This window comes from Gigantopelta aegis, chromosome 12, assembly GCF_016097555.1.
Source record: "Gigantopelta aegis isolate Gae_Host chromosome 12, Gae_host_genome, whole genome shotgun sequence".
In the NCBI taxonomy this organism is placed as follows: domain Eukaryota; kingdom Metazoa; phylum Mollusca; class Gastropoda; order Neomphalida; family Peltospiridae; genus Gigantopelta; species Gigantopelta aegis.
Genome location: NC_054710.1, coordinates 9,508,275 through 9,528,297, shown reverse-complemented (window position 1 = coordinate 9,528,297; position 20,023 = coordinate 9,508,275). Strand labels below are relative to the sequence as shown.

Genomic DNA, 20,023 nt, shown 5'->3' with positions numbered 1-20,023 from the left:
CAGAGTTAGACGGGTCCACCCTCATTGTTCCCTGGTTTACCTGTCAGTGTACTAGCATACTGGAATCTCACAGAGTTAGACAGGTCCCCCCCCCCACTGTTCCCTAGTTTACCTGTCGGTGTACTAGCATACTGGGATCTCACAGAGTTAGACGGTTCCCCCCCCCCCATTGTTCCCTGGTTTACCTGTCAGTGTACTAGCATACTGGGATCTCACAGAGTTAGACGGGCCCCCCCCCCCATTGTTCCCTAGTTCCCTAGTTTACCTGTCGGTGTACTAGCATACTGGGATCTCACAAAGTTAGACGGGTCCCCCCCCACTGTTCCCTAGTTTACCTGTCGGTGTACTAGCATACTGGGATCTCACAGAGTTAGACGGTCCCCCCCACCCCCATTGTTCCCTGGTTTACCTGTCGGTGTACTAGCATACTGGGATCTCACAGAATTAGACAGGTCCTCCCCCAATTGTTCCCTGGTTTACCCGTCGGTGTACTAGCGTACTGGGATCTCACAGAGTTAGACGGGTCCCCCCCCATTGTTCCCTGGTTTACCTGTCGGTGTACTAGCGTACTGGGATCTTGCCGAGTTGGTCAGGTCCCCCCTCATTGTTCCCTGGTTTACCTGTTGGTGTACTAGTGTACTGGGATCTCACAGAATAAGACAGGTGCCCCCCCCCCTCATTGTCCTGGTTTACCTGTCGGTGTACTAGCATACTGGGATCTCACAGAGTTAGACAGGTCCCCCCCCCCATTGTTCCCTGGTTTACCTGTCGGTGTACTAGCGTACTGGGATCTCACAGAGTTAGACCGGTCCCCCCCATTGTTCCCTAGTTTACCTGTCGGTGTACTAGCGTACTGGGATCTCACAGAGTTAGACGCCCCCCCCTCCCCATTGTTCCCTGGTTTACCTGTCGGTGTACTAGCATACTGGGATCTCACAGAGTTAGACGGGCCCCCCCCATTGTTCCCTGGTTTACCTGTCGGTGTACTAGCGTACTGGGATCTCACAGAGTTAGACAGGTGCCCCCCCCATTGTTCCCTGGTTTACCTGTCGGTGTACTAGCGTACTGGGATCTCACAGAGTTAGACGGGTCCCCCCCCATTGTTCCCTGGTTTACCTGTCGGTGTACTAGCGTACTGGGATCTCACAGAGTTAGACAGGTCCTCCCCCATTGTTCCCTGGTTTACCTGTCGGTGTACTAGCATACTGGGATCTCACAGAGTTAGACAGGTCCCCCCCCTGGGTTACCCGGTGTACCATACTGGGATTCCCGGGTCCCCCCCATTGTTCCCTGGTTTACCTGTCGGTGTACTAGCATACTGGGATCTCACAGAGTTAGACGGTCCCCCCCCCCCCCCCATTGTTCCCTGGTTTACCTGTCGGTGTACTAGCATACTGGGATCTCACAGAGTTAGACGGGTCCCCCCCCCCCATTGTTCCCTGGTTTACCTGTCGGTGTACTAGCGTACTGGGATCTCACAGAGTTAGACGGGTCCCCCCCCCATTGTTCCCTGGTTTACCTGTCGGTGTACTAGCGTACTGGGATCTCACAGAGTTAGACGCCCCCCCCCCCCCCCTTCCCAGGTACCTGTCGGTGTACTAGCCTCACAGAGTTGTTCCCTGGTTTACCTGTCGGTGTACTAGCGTACTGGGATCTCACAGAGTTAGACCCCCCCCCCCCCCATTGTTCCCTGGTTTACCTGTCGGTGTACTAGCATACTGGGATCTCACAGAGTTAGACGGGTCCCCCCCATTGTTCCCTGGTTTACCTGTCGGTGTACTAGCGTACTGGGATCTCACAGAGTTAGACGGTCGGTCCCCCCCATTGTTCCCTAGTTTACCTGTCGGTGTACTAGCGTACTGGGATCTCACAGAATTAGACAGGTCCTCCCCCAATTGTTCCCTGGTTTACCTGTCGGTGTACTAGCGTACTGGGATCTCACAGAATTAGACAGGTCCTCCCCCAATTGTTCCCTGGTTTACCTGTCGGTGTACTAGCATACTGGGATCTCACAGAGTTAGACGGGTCCCCCCCATTGTTCCCTGGTTTACCTGTCGGTGTACTAGCGTACTGGGATCTCACAGAGTTAGACGGGTCCCTCCCCCCATTGTTCCCTGGTTTACCTGTCGGTGTACTAGCGTACTGGGATCTCACAGAATTAGACAGGTCCTCCCCCAATTGTTCCCTGGTTTACCTGTCGGTGTACTAGCGTACTGGGATCTCACAGAATTAGACAGGTCCTCCCCCAATTGTTCCCTGGTTTACCTGTCGGTGTACTAGCGTACTGGGATCTCACAGAGTTAGACGGTCTCCCCCCCCCCCATTGTTCCCTGGTTTACCTGTCGGTGTACTAGCATACTGGGATCTCACAGAGTTAGACGGGTTCCCCCCCCCCCATTGGTCCCTGGTTTACCTGTCGGTGTACTAGCGTACTGGGATCTCACAGTGTTAGACGGTTCCCCCCCCCCCCCATTGTTCCCTGGTTTACCTGTCGGTGTACTAGCGTACTGGGATCTCACAGAGTTAGACGCCCCCCCCCCCCCCCCCCCCTCCCCATTGTTCCCTGGTTTACCTGTCGGTGTACTAGCATACTGGGATCTCACAGAGTTAGACGGGTCCCCCCCCATTGTTCCCTGGTTTACCTGTCGGTGTACTAGCGTACTGGGATCTCACAGAGTTAGACGCCCCCCCCTCCCCATTGTTCCCTGGTTTACCTGTCGGTGTACTAGCATACTGGGATCTCACAGAGTTAGACGGGTCCCCCCCATTGTTCCCTGGTTTACCTGTCGGTGTACTAGCGTACTGGGATCTCACAGAGTTAGACAGGTCCCCCCCATTGTTCCCTGGTTTACCTGTCGGTGTACTAGCATACTGGGATCTCACAGAGTTAGACCGGTCCCCCCCATTGTTCCCTAGTTTACCTGTCGGTGTACTAGCGTACTGGGATTTCACAGAATTAGACAGGTCCTCCCCCAATTGTTCCCTGGTTTACCTGTCGGTGTACTAGCGTACTGGGATCTCACAGAATTAGACAGGTCCTCCCCCAATTGTTCCCTGGGTTACCTGTCGGTGTACTAGCATACTGGGATCTCACAGAGTTAGATGGGTCCCCCCCATTGTTCCCTGGTTTACCTGTCGGTGTACTAGCGTACTGGGATCTCACAGAGTTAGACGGTCTCCCTCCCCCCCATTGTTCCCTGGTTTACCTGTCGGTGTACTAGCGTACTGGGATCTCCCCCAATTGTTCCCACACTAGCATAGATTCACAGAGTTAGACGGGTCCCCCCCATTGTTCCCTGGTTTACCTGTCGGTGTACTAGTGTACTGGGATCTCACAGAATTAGACAGGTCCTCCCCCAATTGTTCCCTGGTTTACCTGTCGGTGTACTAGCGTACTGGGATCTCACAGAATTAGACAGGTCCTCCCCCAATTGTTCCCTGGTTTACCTGTCGGTGTACTAGCATACTGGGATCTCACAGAGTTAGACGGGTCCCCCCCATTGTTCCCTGGTTTACCTGTCGGTGTACTAGCGTACTGGGATCTCACAGAGTTAGACGGTCCCCCCCCCCCCCCATTGTTCCCTGGTTTACCTGTCAGCGTACTAGCGTACTGGGATCTCACAGAGTTAGACAGGTCCGTCCCCCCCCCCATTGTTACCTGTTTTACCTGGCGGTGTACTAGCGTACTGGGATCTTGCCGAGTTGGTCAAGTCCCCCCTCATTGTTCCCTGGTTTACCTGTCGGTGTACTAGCGTACTGGGATCTTGCTGAGTTGGTCAGGTCCCAGTCATCTGTGTTGTCTGCGAGAAGATGATCCCATTCGGCCTTGACCTCCGCCTGTGCACGTATCCGCGGCCAGTACTCATCATCAATGTCAATGTCATCGCTCAGCACGACCTTCTCGTTCATCCACTGGGTCAAGAGTTCCTGGGCTGATAAAAAAAAACAAGGTGGTTTTGTTTAACGACACCACTAGAGCACATTGATTTTATTAATCATCACTACTGGATGTCAAACATTTGGTAATTTTGACATACAGACTTAGAAAGGAAACCCGCTACATTATTCTGGTCAGGTCAGGTCAGGTCAGGTCAGAGGGTTTTACGTGTACATTCAAAGCAAACTGTTGCAGAGCACGCCTGTCATGGGCACAGGTTCCAGCCTCGGCCGGCTCCTCTGTACAGGACAGGAGATTTTTCCGAAAGTAGCAAGGGATCTTTTATATGCACCATCTCACAGACAGGATAGCACATACCACATCCTTTGATATACCAGTCATTGTGCACTGGCTGGAATGGCAAGGCTTCTAGAATTGTATAAAAATCCACTAGCCATGGGATCAGTGATTTAAAAAATATACCAGCCACAATTAAAAATTCACTAGCCCTACTTTACTTTAAGTTAATACAATTTTACTAAATAATAGTAATAATCAGATATGTCACCTAAAGATGGACACAGAGCTTAAAAACACTAACATTGGGGGCTTGGGGTGGGGGCAGGGTATTCATATTTATAAAATAGACTTAATTGCAACATTTAACAACAACAAAATTCACTAGCCATCGGGCATGGCAATGGTAGTTATTTACTAGCCCAATATTGAATATCACTAGCCACGGGAGTGGGGCCACCATAATCTAGAAGCCGTGAATGAGAAATAGCCCAATGGGCCTACTGACAAGGATCGATCCCAAACAGACTGTGCATCAAGCGAGCGATTTACCACTAGGCTACATCCCACCTCTAGTGTTTCGGTTTAGTGTCTTCATGTCTGTTTACCTTCACTGTGAATTTCATCGTGTTCATGCAGCTGCTGTACAGACTGCAAGGCAGCATATCTTCCTCTCTCCCTTCCAGACGAATAGTATGACCCAAACGTTGCTTCAGCCGCCTTGTCGGTGGCATCTTCCACTTTCTTTAAAAAAAAAAATTAAATTAATTTTTTTTTAAATTAATTTTTTTTTTTTAATTAGAGTAATAAATATCAAAAAGTCAAACAAACAAAACAAAATAACTTACAGAAGAACGACTTCTTAAAACATAGTAAATCTGTTATTCCAGGTCTCACACTGGAATTTTTTTTTTGTGTTTTAGCCAATTTTCATACATTAATACATGTAGAGTTTTCCCACATTATTATTCAAAAGTGTCTAAATTAAAGAACATTTTATTAACTGTTGTAGCAAACCTTGTCAGGCTTTCTACTAGAAAATAATTTGAGGGTACGTAAGAAAAATACAATGCTACATTTAGAGATTGGGCTATAGATACAAAGCAAAAATATTAATTAATATATTTTTTACAAACCTTTATCCAGTCTTTAATGTCATCTTTTGTTGTTACATTCTACAAAAAAAAGAAGATACACTCATAAATATACAGGACCTTGTTAGAATTTAGACAGCACATTTCGATATTGCTGAGATACAAATGAATGTATTCATGCAAAGATTAAGTGTGGGACTAATTTGTAGTTATTTATTACAAATATTTCTTACACACCTGTTGGTAAGAACACCATGTGTTATTTTTGATAACACATACAATGTAGTTGCTCCTAGGTGATGACCAGGTCACCAATGCCATACATTCAATTAAAAAACATCACGGTGGAAATCTATTACACTGTGATGTATAGTTAACCTGGCAATCATGTGTCTGTGACGCGTAACTCAGCTACAAGTGCAAAGGGTTGTAAATATCTTTTAATCGATAAAGATGTTAAAGGTGCAGACCCTAGTTTCAAGCCGTGAAAATTAACACTAAATGTAGTTAAACTACAAACACGTAACACATTTGGATAAAGTTACAATTGAGTGAAACATGAGTCTGTGACTTTGACATGGTGAAATACACTCAAAAAATAGACTAAAACTCAAATCCACAAATGTTACTTCTCAGACGCACGTGCGTCTTTAAAAATATGAGAAATGCATTTTGTGATATTAAAAACACCAGGATGACCAAAAACACTTTGAATGTACGAAAATGGATAATCTAAACAATAAAATCTAAGTAAAGTATGACTTAAGTTATCAAAAACGGTTATAATAATCAAAAATATGTGTTAAGCCTGTATCTCACGAAGACAAATTGTCACGTTTAATTTTGCGACTATTGCACTTTTGAAAACGCAATTGTCGCAGATATTTTTTTGCGCCAAAAAAGTCACTAAGCAATCGCCAAACATGTGTGCTAAGTTAGTGAGACATTAGTGAGTCATTGGTGCGAATTTTTGGCGTATTTGGCCTCATATGGAGTCATCAATGCCAAACATTCGCCAAAAGTTAGTGAGACATTAGTGAGACGTTAGTACAACATCAGTGCAACTGACGCACTAACGTCGCATGCAACGTCTTAGTCGTATGACAGTCTCGCATCAGTCTCACTAATGTTGCACTAACATCTCACTAATTTTGCAACCAAAATGCGAACGTTTGGCGCATGTTTGGCGAACATTTGGCATTTGGAAGCTACCTATACAACCCCCTGTTGAAAACCATTGGAGCATCAGTCTGAATCTGATCATCATCAGTGTAGGACATCCAAGAAGACCTCTAGAAAAGCTATTAGACCTCTAAAAATATGGACCTTGAACCTATGGAAGTTGATCTACAGGCTGCAGTTGCTGCTGAAGAGGAATGTTACCTGCTTGCAGCTGTTGCTGTTGTCATTCAGCAAGAAGAGAGGAAGAAGGAGGAAGAAAAGAAGAAGAAGAGAAGACCCAAGAGAATCTGGATGCACAAGTGGTTGCAGGACAGGCCAAAGTATGGATGGTACAAGAAGTTGTTAGGTTACCTTGCAAAAGGTAACATCACCAGGTACAAGAACTTTCTTAGAATGGACCCAGACCTTTTCCATGAGTTGGTGGTGAGACTCACTCCAAGGATACAGAAGCAAGATACGAACATGAGAAGATGCTTGGAACCTGGGCTCAAAGGTTGCCATTACCTTGAGATATCTGGCCACTGGTGACTCATACATGTCCATGGCCTATGGTTTCTGGGTTGCTCCTAACACTATCTGCAGTGTAGTGCCTGAAGTATGTCAAGCTATCTACGATGAGTTCCATGAAGAGTTGATCAAGTGTCCCAGTAGCCCTGATGAGTGGAGAGAAGTGGCCAAGGGATTTGCTGATCGATGGAACTTCCACAACTGTATTGGGGCGATTGATGGCAAGCATGTGAAGATCCAAGCACCTGCCAATAGTGGGAGTCTCTATTACAATTACAAGGGAACTTTCTCTATTGTTTTGATGGCAGTGGTTGATTCCCAGTACAAGTTGCTCTACATAGATGTTGGTGCCAATGGAAGCTGTTCTGATGGGGGAGTATTCAAGGGAACTAGTCTGTACAAGACCCTTGACCAGGGAAAGGCTGGCCTGCCACCTCCAGAGCCACTACCCAACAGCCAGGCGCCTGTTCATTATAACCTAGTTGCAGATGCTGCCTTTGCACAGAAGAGTTGGCTTGTGAAGCCCTTCTCCCAGAGGAACTTGACCAAGCAGATGAGGATCTTCAATTACAGGCTGTCAAGGGCCAGAAATCCAGTGGAGAATAACATTTGGTATTCTGGCCCAGTGCTTCAGGTGCCTTCTTGGTACAATCTTGGTGAGACCAGACAGCTATCAAGATCGTGTTGGCATGCTGTTGCCTGCACAACCTGCTGGTAGAGAGGAAACCTCAGAAAGTGCAGAGGAGAGTGGACTTTGAAGATCCTGACACCCCTGAACTAGTTGTGGGAAGTTGGCGCCAAGAAGACCAGGTCTTGTTACCACTCCAGAATACTGGGAGAAACACAACAACCAAGGCAGGAAAGGATCTCAAAGACTTTCTGATGGATTACTACAATGGATCTGGAAGTGTGGAGTGGCAAGACAGAATGGTAGATCCAGCATACATCGTTAAGAAGAGAAAGAAGTGGGTCCAGAGCAGCAGCCACAGCCACAACCTGAACCAGTACCAAAAAACAGCAGTACAGAGGACAGCAGTACAGCATGATGGCTAACTGAAATATCCACAAAAATGTAATAAAACCACACTTCAGCAGTTTTCAATGTCACCTTATCTATAAGCACGCGAGGTCACGTGGTACAGTGCCGTCACGCGAACATTTTGTGACATGTACGTGCATATACGTGCAACATATGCTCGTTGTAAGTAACTATGTCTCACGTCAAGACATGAAAGCCAAAGCTACGCCAAACAGTCGCAAAATATTAGCACTAACTTCGTACTAACTTATCACTAATGTCGTGAAAAACCAGAGGCCATCCGGCCATGCTACGTTAGTGCTACATTAGTGAGAATGTCTTACTAACACTTTGCTAACATTTGGCGTTTAACTGTCGCAAAATACTCGCTGAAATAAAACAATATTCAGTATTGGGCTAGTATATAACTACTATTGCCATGCCAGACAGGACTTCTAGATTATGGTAGGCCCACTCCCATGGCTAGTTATATTCAGTATTGGGCTAGTATATAACTACTATTGCCATGCCAGACAGGACTTCTAGATTATGGTAGGCCCACTCCCATGGCTAGTGATATTCAGTATTGGGCTAGTATATAACTACTATTGCCATGCCAGACAGGACTTCTAGATTATGGTAGGCCCACTCCCATGGCTAGTTATATTCAGTATTGGGCTAGTATATAACTACTATTGCCATGCCAGACAGGACTTCTAGATTATGGTAGGCCCACTCCCATGGCTAGTTATATTCAGTATTGGGCTAGTATATAACTACTATTGCCATGCCAGACAGGACTTCTAGATTATGGTAGGCCCACTCCCATGGCTAGTTATATTCAGTATTGGGCTAGTATATAACTACTATTGCCATGCCAGACAGGACTTCTAGATTATGGTAGGCCCACTCCCATGGCTAGTTATATTCAGTATTGGGCTAGTATATAACTACTATTGCCATGCCAGACAGGACTTCTAGATTATGGTAGGCCCACTCCCATGGCTAGTTATATTCAGTATTGGGCTAGTATATAACTACTATTGCCATGCCAGACAGGACTTCTAGATTATGGTAGGCCCACTCCCATGGCTAGTGATATTCAGTATTGGGCTAGTATATAACTACTATTGCCATGCCAGACAGGACTTCTAGATTATGGTAGGCCCACTCCCATGGCTAGTTATATTCAGTATTGGGCTAGTATATAACTACTATTGCCATGCCAGACAGGACTTCTAGATTATGGTAGGCCCACTCCCATGGCTAGTTATATTCAGTATTGGGCTAGTATATAACTACTATTGCCATGCCAGACAGGACTTCTAGATTATGGTAGGCCCACTCCCATGGCTAGTTATATTCAGTATTGGGCTAGTATATAACTACTATTGCCATGCCAGACAGGACTTCTAGATTATGGTAGGCCCACTCCCATGGCTAGTTATATTCAGTATTGGGCTAGTATATAACTACTATTGCCATGCCAGACAGGACTTCTAGATTATGGTAGGCCCACTCCCATGGCTAGTGATATTCAGTATTGGGCTAGTATATAACTACTATTGCCATGCCAGACAGGACTTCTAGATTATGGTAGGCCCACTCCCATGGCTAGTTATATTCAGTATTGGGCTAGTATATAACTACTATTGCCATGCCAGACAGGACTTCTAGATTATGGTAGGCCCACTCCCATGGCTAGTTATATTCAGTATTGGGCTAGTATATAACTACTATTGCCATGCCAGACAGGACTTCTAGATTATGGTAGGCCCACTCCCATGGCTAGTGATATTCAGTATTGGGCTAGTATATAACTACTATTGCCATGCCAGACAGGACTTCTAGATTATGGTAGGCCCACTCCCATGGCTAGTGATATTCAGTATTGGGCTAGTATATAACTACTATTGCCATGCCAGACAGGACTTCTAGATTATGGTAGGCCCACTCCCATGGCTAGTTATATTCAGTATTGGGCTAGTATATAACTACTATTGCCATGCCAGACAGGACTTCTAGATTATGGTAGGCCCACTCCCATGGCTAGTGATATTCAGTATTGGGCTAGTATATAACTACTATTGCCATGCCAGACAGGACTTCTAGATTATGGTAGGCCCACTCCCATGGCTAGTTATATTCAGTATTGGGCTAGTATATAACTACTATTGCCATGCCAGACAGGACTTCTAGATTATGGTAGGCCCACTCCCATGGCTAGTGATATTCAGTATTGGGCTAGTATATAACTACTATTGCCATGCCAGACAGGACTTCTAGATTATGGTAGGCCCACTCCCATGGCTAGTGATATTCAGTATTGGGCTAGTATATAACTACTATTGCCATGCCAGACAGGACTTCTAGATTATGGTAGGCCCACTCCCATGGCTAGTTATATTCAGTATTGGGCTAGTATATAACTACTATTGCCATGCCAGACAGGACTTCTAGATTATGGTAGGCCCACTCCCATGGCTAGTTATATTCAGTATTGGGCTAGTATATAACTACTATTGCCATGCCAGACAGGACTTCTAGATTATGGTAGGCCCACTCCCATGGCTAGTGATATTCAGTATTGGGCTAGTATATAACTACTATTGCCATGCCAGACAGGACTTCTAGATTATGGTAGGCCCACTCCCATGGCTAGTTATATTCAGTATTGGGCTAGTATATAACTACTATTGCCATGCCAGACAGGACTTCTAGATTATGGTAGGCCCACTCCCATGGCTAGTGATATTCAGTATTGGGCTAGTATATAACTACTATTGCCATGCCAGACAGGACTTCTAGATTATGGTAGGCCCACTCCCATGGCTAGTTATATTCAGTATTGGGCTAGTATATAACTACTATTGCCATGCCAGACAGGACTTCTAGATTATGGTAGGCCCACTCCCATGGCTAGTTATATTCAGTATTGGGCTAGTATATAACTACTATTGCCATGCCAGACAGGACTTCTAGATTATGGTAGGCCCACTCCCATGGCTAGTGATATTCAGTATTGGGCTAGTATATAACTACTATTGCCATGCCAGACAGGACTTCTAGATTATGGTAGGCCCACTCCCATGGCTAGTAACTATATTCAGTATTGGGCTAGTATATAACTACTATTGCCATGCCAGACAGGACTTCTAGATTATGGTAGGCCCACTCCCATGGCTAGTTATATTCAGTATTGGGCTAGTATATAACTACTATTGCCATGCCAGACAGGACTTCTAGATTATGGTAGGCCCACTCCCATGGCTAGTTATATTCAGTATTGGGCTAGTATATAACTACTATTGCCATGCCAGACAGGACTTCTAGATTATGGTAGGCCCACTCCCATGGCTAGTTATATTCAGTATTGGGCTAGTATATAACTACTATTGCCATGCCAGACAGGACTTCTAGATTATGGTAGGCCCACTCCCATGGCTAGTTATATTCAGTATTGGGCTAGTATATAACTACTATTGCCATGCCAGACAGGACTTCTAGATTATGGTAGGCCCACTCCCATGGCTAGTGATATTCAGTATTGGGCTAGTATATAACTACTATTGCCATGCCAGACAGGACTTCTAGATTATGGTAGGCCCACTCCCATGGCTAGTTATATTCAGTATTGGGCTAGTATATAACTACTATTGCCATGCCAGACAGGACTTCTAGATTATGGTAGGCCCACTCCCATGGCTAGTTATATTCAGTATTGGGCTAGTATATAACTACTATTGCCATGCCAGACAGGACTTCTAGATTATGGTAGGCCCACTCCCATGGCTAGTGATATTCAGTATTGGGCTAGTATATAACTACTATTGCCATGCCAGACAGGACTTCTAGATTATGGTAGGCCCACTCCCATGGCTAGTTATATTCAGTATTGGGCTAGTATATAACTACTATTGCCATGCCAGACAGGACTTCTAGATTATGGTAGGCCCACTCCCATGGCTAGTTATATTCAGTATTGGGCTAGTATATAACTACTATTGCCATGCCAGACAGGACTTCTAGATTATGGTAGGCCCACTCCCATGGCTAGTTATATTCAGTATTGGGCTAGTATATAACTACTATTGCCATGCCAGACAGGACTTCTAGATTATGGTAGGCCCACTCCCATGGCTAGTTATATTCAGTATTGGGCTAGTATATAACTACTATTGCCATGCCAGACAGGACTTCTAGATTATGGTAGGCCCACTCCCATGGCTAGTTATATTCAGTATTGGGCTAGTATATAACTACTATTGCCATGCCAGACAGGACTTCTAGATTATGGTAGGCCCACTCCCATGGCTAGTGATATTCAGTATTGGGCTAGTATATAACTACTATTGCCATGCCAGACAGGACTTCTAGATTATGGTAGGCCCACTCCCATGGCTAGTTATATTCAGTATTGGGCTAGTATATAACTACTATTGCCATGCCAGACAGGACTTCTAGATTATGGTAGGCCCACTCCCATGGCTAGTTATATTCAGTATTGGGCTAGTATATAACTACTATTGCCATGCCAGACAGGACTTCTAGATTATGGTAGGCCCACTCCCATGGCTAGTGATATTCAGTATTGGGCTAGTATATAATTGCCATGCCAGACAGGACTTCTAGATTATGGTAGGCCCACTCCTATGGCTAGCCATGCCAGACAGGACTTCTAGTATGGTGGCCCACTCCCATGGCTAGTTATAACTACTATTGGGCCTACTATTGCCATGCCAGACAGGACTTCTAGATTATGGTAGGCCCACTCCCATGGCTAGTTATATTCAGTATTGGGCTAGTATATAACTACTATTGCCATGCCAGACAGGACTTCTAGATTATGGTAGGCCCACTCCCATGGCTAGTTATATTCAGTATTGGGCTAGTATATAAAATACAAATATGATACTTACGGAAAGAATATTCTATATTTTTCAGTTATGGTAGATGAAATAAAATTTATTCCAATCAGTTAACGAAAAAACACAAATCCATTTCAGTAAACAAAAGTGTAACGCCATACAGTAAACAGAAAAGGGTGGTAATTTCTAACTGCATTCAGGCACATGTATGTATTTGGAAAAATAACCTTTCCGCACATGCATGCACAGTTCGTCATTTAAATTTTTTAAAGCCACTACATGATAAATATATGTTTATTAACTATGCACAGTTGACGTACACTTTGTTTAATTTTTTTTTTTAAATAAAAATTCAGTTTGTCAAGCGTTCTGGTCCGGTCCGTGTTTTACCAATACCCATCGATAACACTTAGATAGGCATTATTATCATACCAGTGAATACATGTAGTTTGTAAAAGATAAAAAATGTTATGAATTGATTCTTAAAGGCATATTGTCACAGACCACTGACCTATTTAATGGCCTAACAAAGTATTACCTGAACAAAAATAATTTGATTTGTCCCTAAATGTACTTTATTCTTGAAACCATCTTCATAACCACCATACTCCATTTATTAATGATATTTTGTAAAAATAATTAAATTATGGCAATGGTCCATAATTCAAAAACTAAAATTGCCTAGAGGGTTGGCATGGATTTCACTCCATCATGGTTCAGTTAAGGTGATGCGATAGCTAGATTTGGTTTCCAACAATTAATGTAATATTTTATTTATTATCCATTTTTAGAGAAATAAGGTCCTTAAATCTGTGACAGTATGCCTTTAATTAACACAATTTATACACTAACAATTATTTACTAATTGTATGAATGGATAATGTCTACTATTCACTATAAATGGGGCACAAAAATGTAGAATACCTTTTGCAGATCAAATATAATAATTGAAAATAAATTCTAATAACAGGGGGATTAAAAATTAAATTATATTTGACCTTGATATTTGATCTGGCACATATGAGGTCATGTGACAAGCACTGAATGTTAATTCATCTTCCTCCTATTTCTACTAGTCAAGTGGACACGATATCGGTAATTTAAAGGAATAAACAAAAACGACTTAGTAAAATTAATGTTTTTAGGAGTTTGTAAAGTTTTGTATTTAGATACTTACTTGTCTGAACTTTATTGTCAATGAAAATGTTCTCAAACTATGAAGAAAAACCTCACAAATTAAAAACAAGCAGACGACAACAAATCTGATGTTGTTATACAACTGTGAACCGTGCACGAGAAAACAAATTGAACGGAGTTGAAAACATAACACAGTTACGGATGTTGATGATACATTAATTGTGTCTTTAGAATCAGCTTACCTGTAACCCCTGCAATTGCTCACAGCATTGCCGATAGATTGTCGTGGAGTTTTTAATCCTGTTTTACAGTAATTTGAGTAAATATCATCACATTGATAATTTTCGAGCTTTCCATTAAATGTTCACATATTAATCACTAATACACATACTAGTCAAGGGTTTCTGCTTGCATAATCTTCATTAACTAGGTTTTCCGCCTAATTTTAAAACGGGTAAAATGCCATGATCAGCCACCCCCCTACCCCCCACCCCCAACAATTTTTTTTTTTTTTTGTACCTGTGATCTAGAGTAAAGTCTAGTTGGCGTCTGTCTTTTCCACTTGTAAAGGCCTGGTTTATGAACCTTGTCTTCCATTTTTAGCTAATTATATATCGCGTTAATTGCTTGATTTCAACATGACATTGTTAGACGTTTGGTCCTGACAACTATTTTCTTAGGAGGCAGCCATAACTACTTTGTTAGTGGTTTTATTTTACTCCCGACAAGGGCGCACCGCTGTTTGGTGTTTCGTCTCAGCCTGTCTTCCCTCGGTTTACGGGCTGCAATGTTTGCAGCGGGGGAAGGGGGGGGGGGGGGGGGGGGGGGTACTGATTTTTGCTCGAATTAAACGAAACTGTCCGAATCTGGATGACAACATTTATTCATATTAGCACTGCTGCCAAACAGTGATATAGTATTGCAAACGAATCTGTACGCATTTTTACATGGATGTAACAACTAATATTGTGGATATAGAAAGAGGAAATACATGGTTAAAAGGTTTCAGGCAAGCTCATTTTTCCCGATTATCTCTTCCCCCCCCCCCCCCCCGAGTTTGATGATTTTCTGTAGCCATGGGGGGGGGGGGCAGTTTTCCCCTCACCTGTCTTGTACGCTTATGCAAATCCAAACCAATAACTACACTAGTAGGCCTACTGACGCGGGGTGGCGGTGGTGGTGGTGATGGTGGTGTGGTGGTAAGGTGACACTGAACTATAAATGTCAGGGCTGTCGATGTCGTGTCGGTGAAGGGGTTGGTATTATGTTCCTCACTTTTACCACCACTAAATATTTCAATCAAAGCCATAGATGCGATATAATATATAGATAACAAAATGAACGTCTGTAGGTAGCATACGAGATTCGCATAATTATTATCATTTTTATTTTTATCATTAAAAAGCGGCCATTTGTTGCCGGAATCTTAGATTATATACACACGCTTCATTTTGATCTACCACTCTCATTTATTCCGCTAGAATCCTCGATTGAATAAATGAACGACACCCTAGAACAAGAATACACATCGGCTATTGGGTGTCAAATAAAGGTAAGTCCTCAAATGATGCTATTGCAAACATTGCCCCCTCCCAGCCCTACCCAACCGGTTAAAGATCAAATTGATATGTAGCTTCCCCCACCCCCACCCCACCCCAGTCGCTGTCATCTTCTGACGCCTATGAGTCGACAAGTAAGTCTGTAGGTGGTATCACATTAACTTTAAGAATAGAGTTTTTTGTTTGCCGCCCTCCTGAAGTTTGTTTTGTTTAACGACACCATTAGAGCACGTTGATTTATTAATCATCGGCTATTGGATGTCAAACATTTGGTAATTATGAAATAGTGGAGCTAATTTTAATTAGATTGCATACACTCAACACTGATATCGTCTGGATGTTCTTCTATCGTTGGTCGACTACTATTTTAATAGTGTAGGGGATGTCGATGTTCTGTGTTATATTAAATGTTTTTAAGAAATTAAAATTCGCAAAAATAACAGAAAATACAAAGTAATTTAATAAGAGTCACTCGACGGGGTGTAGACATGCGTCCAACGTTTCATTAAAGGGACATTCCAGTTTGCTGCATTGTAAGATATTTCCGACTAATAAAATATTTCTACGATTAAACTTGCATATTAAATATATTTTCTTGTTTAGAATATCAGTGTCTGTATATTCAATGTGTTTCTGGTCGTTTTAATATTTCTAAGAAGCCCAAACTGGATTTTGTCTGCAAATAATTTCGTACGAACGAAAAAAAACAATATTTTAGGAAATAAGATGAAATTTAACCTACTACAAATATTAGAACGACCAGAAACACGTTTAATATTCTGCCACTAATGTTTTATGCAGAAACATATATTTGATATGTAATTACAATCGTTAAAATGTCTCTGTTAATCAATAACATCTTAAAAATTGCAGCAAACTCAGGAATGTCCCTTTAAAATATAGCTTTTGTAATACGAGTATTTAGTCGTGCATTAGTCATAGTATACATACGGATTTGCTATGGCATGCATTTGTTTTGTGATTACACAGCTGAACTGAAGTATTGTTTCAGACAGCGTCATTTGCTATGCAGACGTTAAAGGCATATTGTCACAGACCACTGACCTATTACATGGCCTAACAAAGTATTACTTAAAAGTATATATATTTGATTTGTCCCTAAATGTACTTTATTCAATCATCTACGTAACCACCATACTCCACTTATTAATGATATTTTGTAAAAATAATTGAATTATGGCAATGGTCCATAATTCAAAAACTAACATTGCTGAGAAGGTTGACATGGATTTCACTCAATTATGGTGTAGTTAAAGTGATGCAATAGCTAGATTTGGCGTGTAAAAATTAATGTAATTTTGATTTATTATTCATTTTTAGAGAAATAAGGTCCTTAAATCTGTGACAGTATGCCTTTAAAACTCATGTCCTCTTCTCTGTAGGTCGCAGTAGAGCAGTAGATTAAATCAGATATTTATTTCACTTGTTGTCTTGGTGTAGTAGTTAGGCTGTTGGTTTATAAACCGTGAAGTTTCGAGTTCGTATCCCAAGAATACGTTTTTTTTTAGGGGTATTGAGTTCGTTTCCTAACAATGAATGAATGAATGAATGAATGAATGAATGTTTAACGACACCTCAGCACGAAAAATACATCGGCTATTGGGTGTCAAACTATGGTAATGCAAATAAATAAAGTGATGATCAATATAAAAATTCAAGGTTTAAACAAAAACAATGTAAAGAACAGTGTAAAGAACTGTGCAAAAACACAAATATCACAGAATTTTACGGATACTGAATTTTACTCAAAACTTCAATTTTGTGCTGTATTGGCCATTCTCAAAGAAAATGTTACACCCCTGCAGCACGGTGAGGTTACAGCACGCGCAGGGGTTTCCTAACAGGTTTTATAAAAAATAGTATATGTGTAAATACATTTTTATTTATTTAATATGTTAAGGAATGTTTTGAAGCAGAACCCAATACAATACAATACAATACAATACAAGCTTCCGCTGTAACCTCTGGGGGCGGGACATAGCGCAGTGATCGCCTGATGCGAGATCGGTCTAGCATCGGCCCCCATCGGTGGCCCATTAGGCTATATCCAACTACTGCAGTTTGACTGGTATATCAAAGGCTGTGGTATGTGCTATCCTGTCTCTGGGATGAATTCCCAAATAAAACCCAGTGCACATAAAGGTATTTAAGCAAAATAAAGAAAAAGAAACGTATCGCGAATGGACCATTTTAAAAACGTATACAGCTAATGTATTGATTTGTATTTGATTTGTTTAGTATAGAAACATTTATATTTTAACTTTGTAAGACTCTCATTGGAGGATTCTAAACATGCACTCGAAACTTCTGAGTGTGATCGAATACAACAACAGAGTAGTACGGGATGGAAAACCCCAAAACATTCAAACCGATGAACATGTATCAAAAGAATATAGGCCTAAAAGGTCAGATATCATCATCATTTCACTTTGAGTCATTGAACAGTCAACATCATGAATCAGTGTTACATGTTGGTCTGAAACGTATGTAATGTATGGCCTCATGATCTAATTCGTCATGTGCGAAAATAAACATCTGTAAGCACCTACAAACGAATCACTACGCAATTTTGAGGGTAGACTGATGGGAATACATGGTAAAAAGGTCTCAGGTTAGCACATTTCCCCCGAATATCTGTATCATGTTTGCCTGAATTTGCGGTCCCCCCCCCCCCCCCCCACACACACACACCTCTGCCCACCTGTCTCGAACGCTTATGAGTTGTATTTGTAAAACCATGCAAGGAATGATCAACCCTCGACTTGTCTGGTATCTTGAGTCCCACAAATTGATTACTAACGTGCAATGTAGGTTCAGGTCTAGACGTAGCAGGCCGATCATCTTGTTAGATTTGAAACTTTTGCAGGGATGCTTTCACCCATAACCAGAATATGGTATCTAGGTCTTTCTTGACTTGGAGAAAGATTATGATACCAAGTGGAAGTATAAGATTTTGAAAGACCTCCATGATATAGGCCTAAGACATCGTATGCTTGACTTTATCTCCAATTTCTGTTCTGTTTTTAATAGGTATTTCAAGGTACGAATGTGATCCACGTTATCCGATTCTCAGTCCAAAGAAATGGGAGTGCCTCAATATAGCATCGTGTTAGTAACTTTGTTTTCTGTGAAAATCAACAGCATCACCCAGTTCTTAAAACCTGGCCTGGTGCTAATAAAACCTTTAGAGTCTAGACTCAAGACTCTAATAGAGTCTGAGACAGTAACGTCATGACATAGCCATACTATTACAAATTGTATGCGTGTGACGTCATTAGAGACTGAGTCTGGACTCTAAACGTTTTAGAAGCACGGGTTCTGGTGTTGATGATGTCGATGATTTTCAGATTTGTTACAAGTCGTCCAATATGCGTTCCAGCTGTGTTTGAAAAATTCAACAATGGGCAACTGACAATGGATTTCGATTCTCAAAGTCAAAGACTGTCTGTATGCATATCTGCTACAAAAAAGGTCACCATTTAGATCATCAGCTGTTTCTGGACAAAATTCCGATTCCAGTTGTGGAGGATTCATTCATTTCAACTTATGTTCGTGCTTATTTCCAATTAAGGTTCAAGCACGCTGTCCTGGGCACATACCTCAGCTATCTGGGCTGTCTGTCCATGACAGTGTGTTAGTTATTAGTTTGTTAGTTGTTAGTGAAAGAGAAGAAGGTGTAGTGGCCTTACACCTACCCAAACTCGCTCTGGGTTGCGAACTCTGTACCTACCAGCATGTAGTCCGATGGCTTAACCACTGCGCCACCGAGGCCGGTGTTGTGGAGGAGACCAAATTACTGGGAGTTATTTTTGACAGGAGGCTATTTTTGTGTTCCTCATTTACAATATGTTAAAAAAGAGGGATTAAAGACCCGCAATATTTAAAAGTCATTAGCAAGACTGAATGGGGAGCAGATCGTAAGGTTATGCTCCGTCTGTATAGATCTCTAGTGAGATCAAAACTTGACGCATTGATGCATTGTCTGCGGGTCGGCACACATATCTTATTTGCAGATGCTAGATCCTATACACAACCAGGCACTTAATTAGGCTTTGTCTTGGTGCAATCTAATTAAAATTAGCTCCACTATTACACGTGGATCTAACAGCAGCCAGTTGGAGCTCATGTCCACCAATCAAAACCTTACTTGCAGAATCATGCCAGTGATTTGAAAATAATTTGAAAACATTCCGAATTATCCTGAGGGTATACGACATGTTTCAAACTTTCATGTGAATTACGAATGCCTTATTTAGACCAGTAGAACTAATTTTAATCAGATTGCTAACAACACTGCGTAGTCTCCAATGTCCAAGTAACATTTCGTCTGTCAATAATTTAAATATTGACCAATTTATAACGTTATTTGGGAGTATACAAATTCTAAAAATATCGGGCGAGTCTATTTTAGTGGCCACAGTACAGCGAACCATACCAATACGTACGGGGTGGGTTATCAGTCT

General features: G+C 42.4%; 1 protein-coding gene across 1 annotated transcript in view; it reads right to left on the bottom strand.

Annotated features, from left to right (window-relative positions):
- Positions 1-14,650, bottom strand: part of LOC121385722 (coiled-coil domain-containing protein 191-like) — a 55,466-nt gene extending 40,816 nt beyond the window's left edge. The window contains exons 1-4 of the mRNA XM_041516486.1: positions 14,500-14,650; positions 5,311-5,349; positions 4,783-4,918; positions 3,738-3,932 (exon numbers count right to left, since the gene is read on the bottom strand). Coding sequence (XP_041372420.1) covers positions 3,738-3,932; positions 4,783-4,918; positions 5,311-5,349; positions 14,500-14,577 — 448 coding nt within the window. The 5' untranslated portion in view covers positions 14,578-14,650. The remainder of the gene's footprint in view (positions 1-3,737; positions 3,933-4,782; positions 4,919-5,310; positions 5,350-14,499) is intronic.
- Between the last annotated feature and the right edge of the window lie 5,373 nt (positions 14,651-20,023).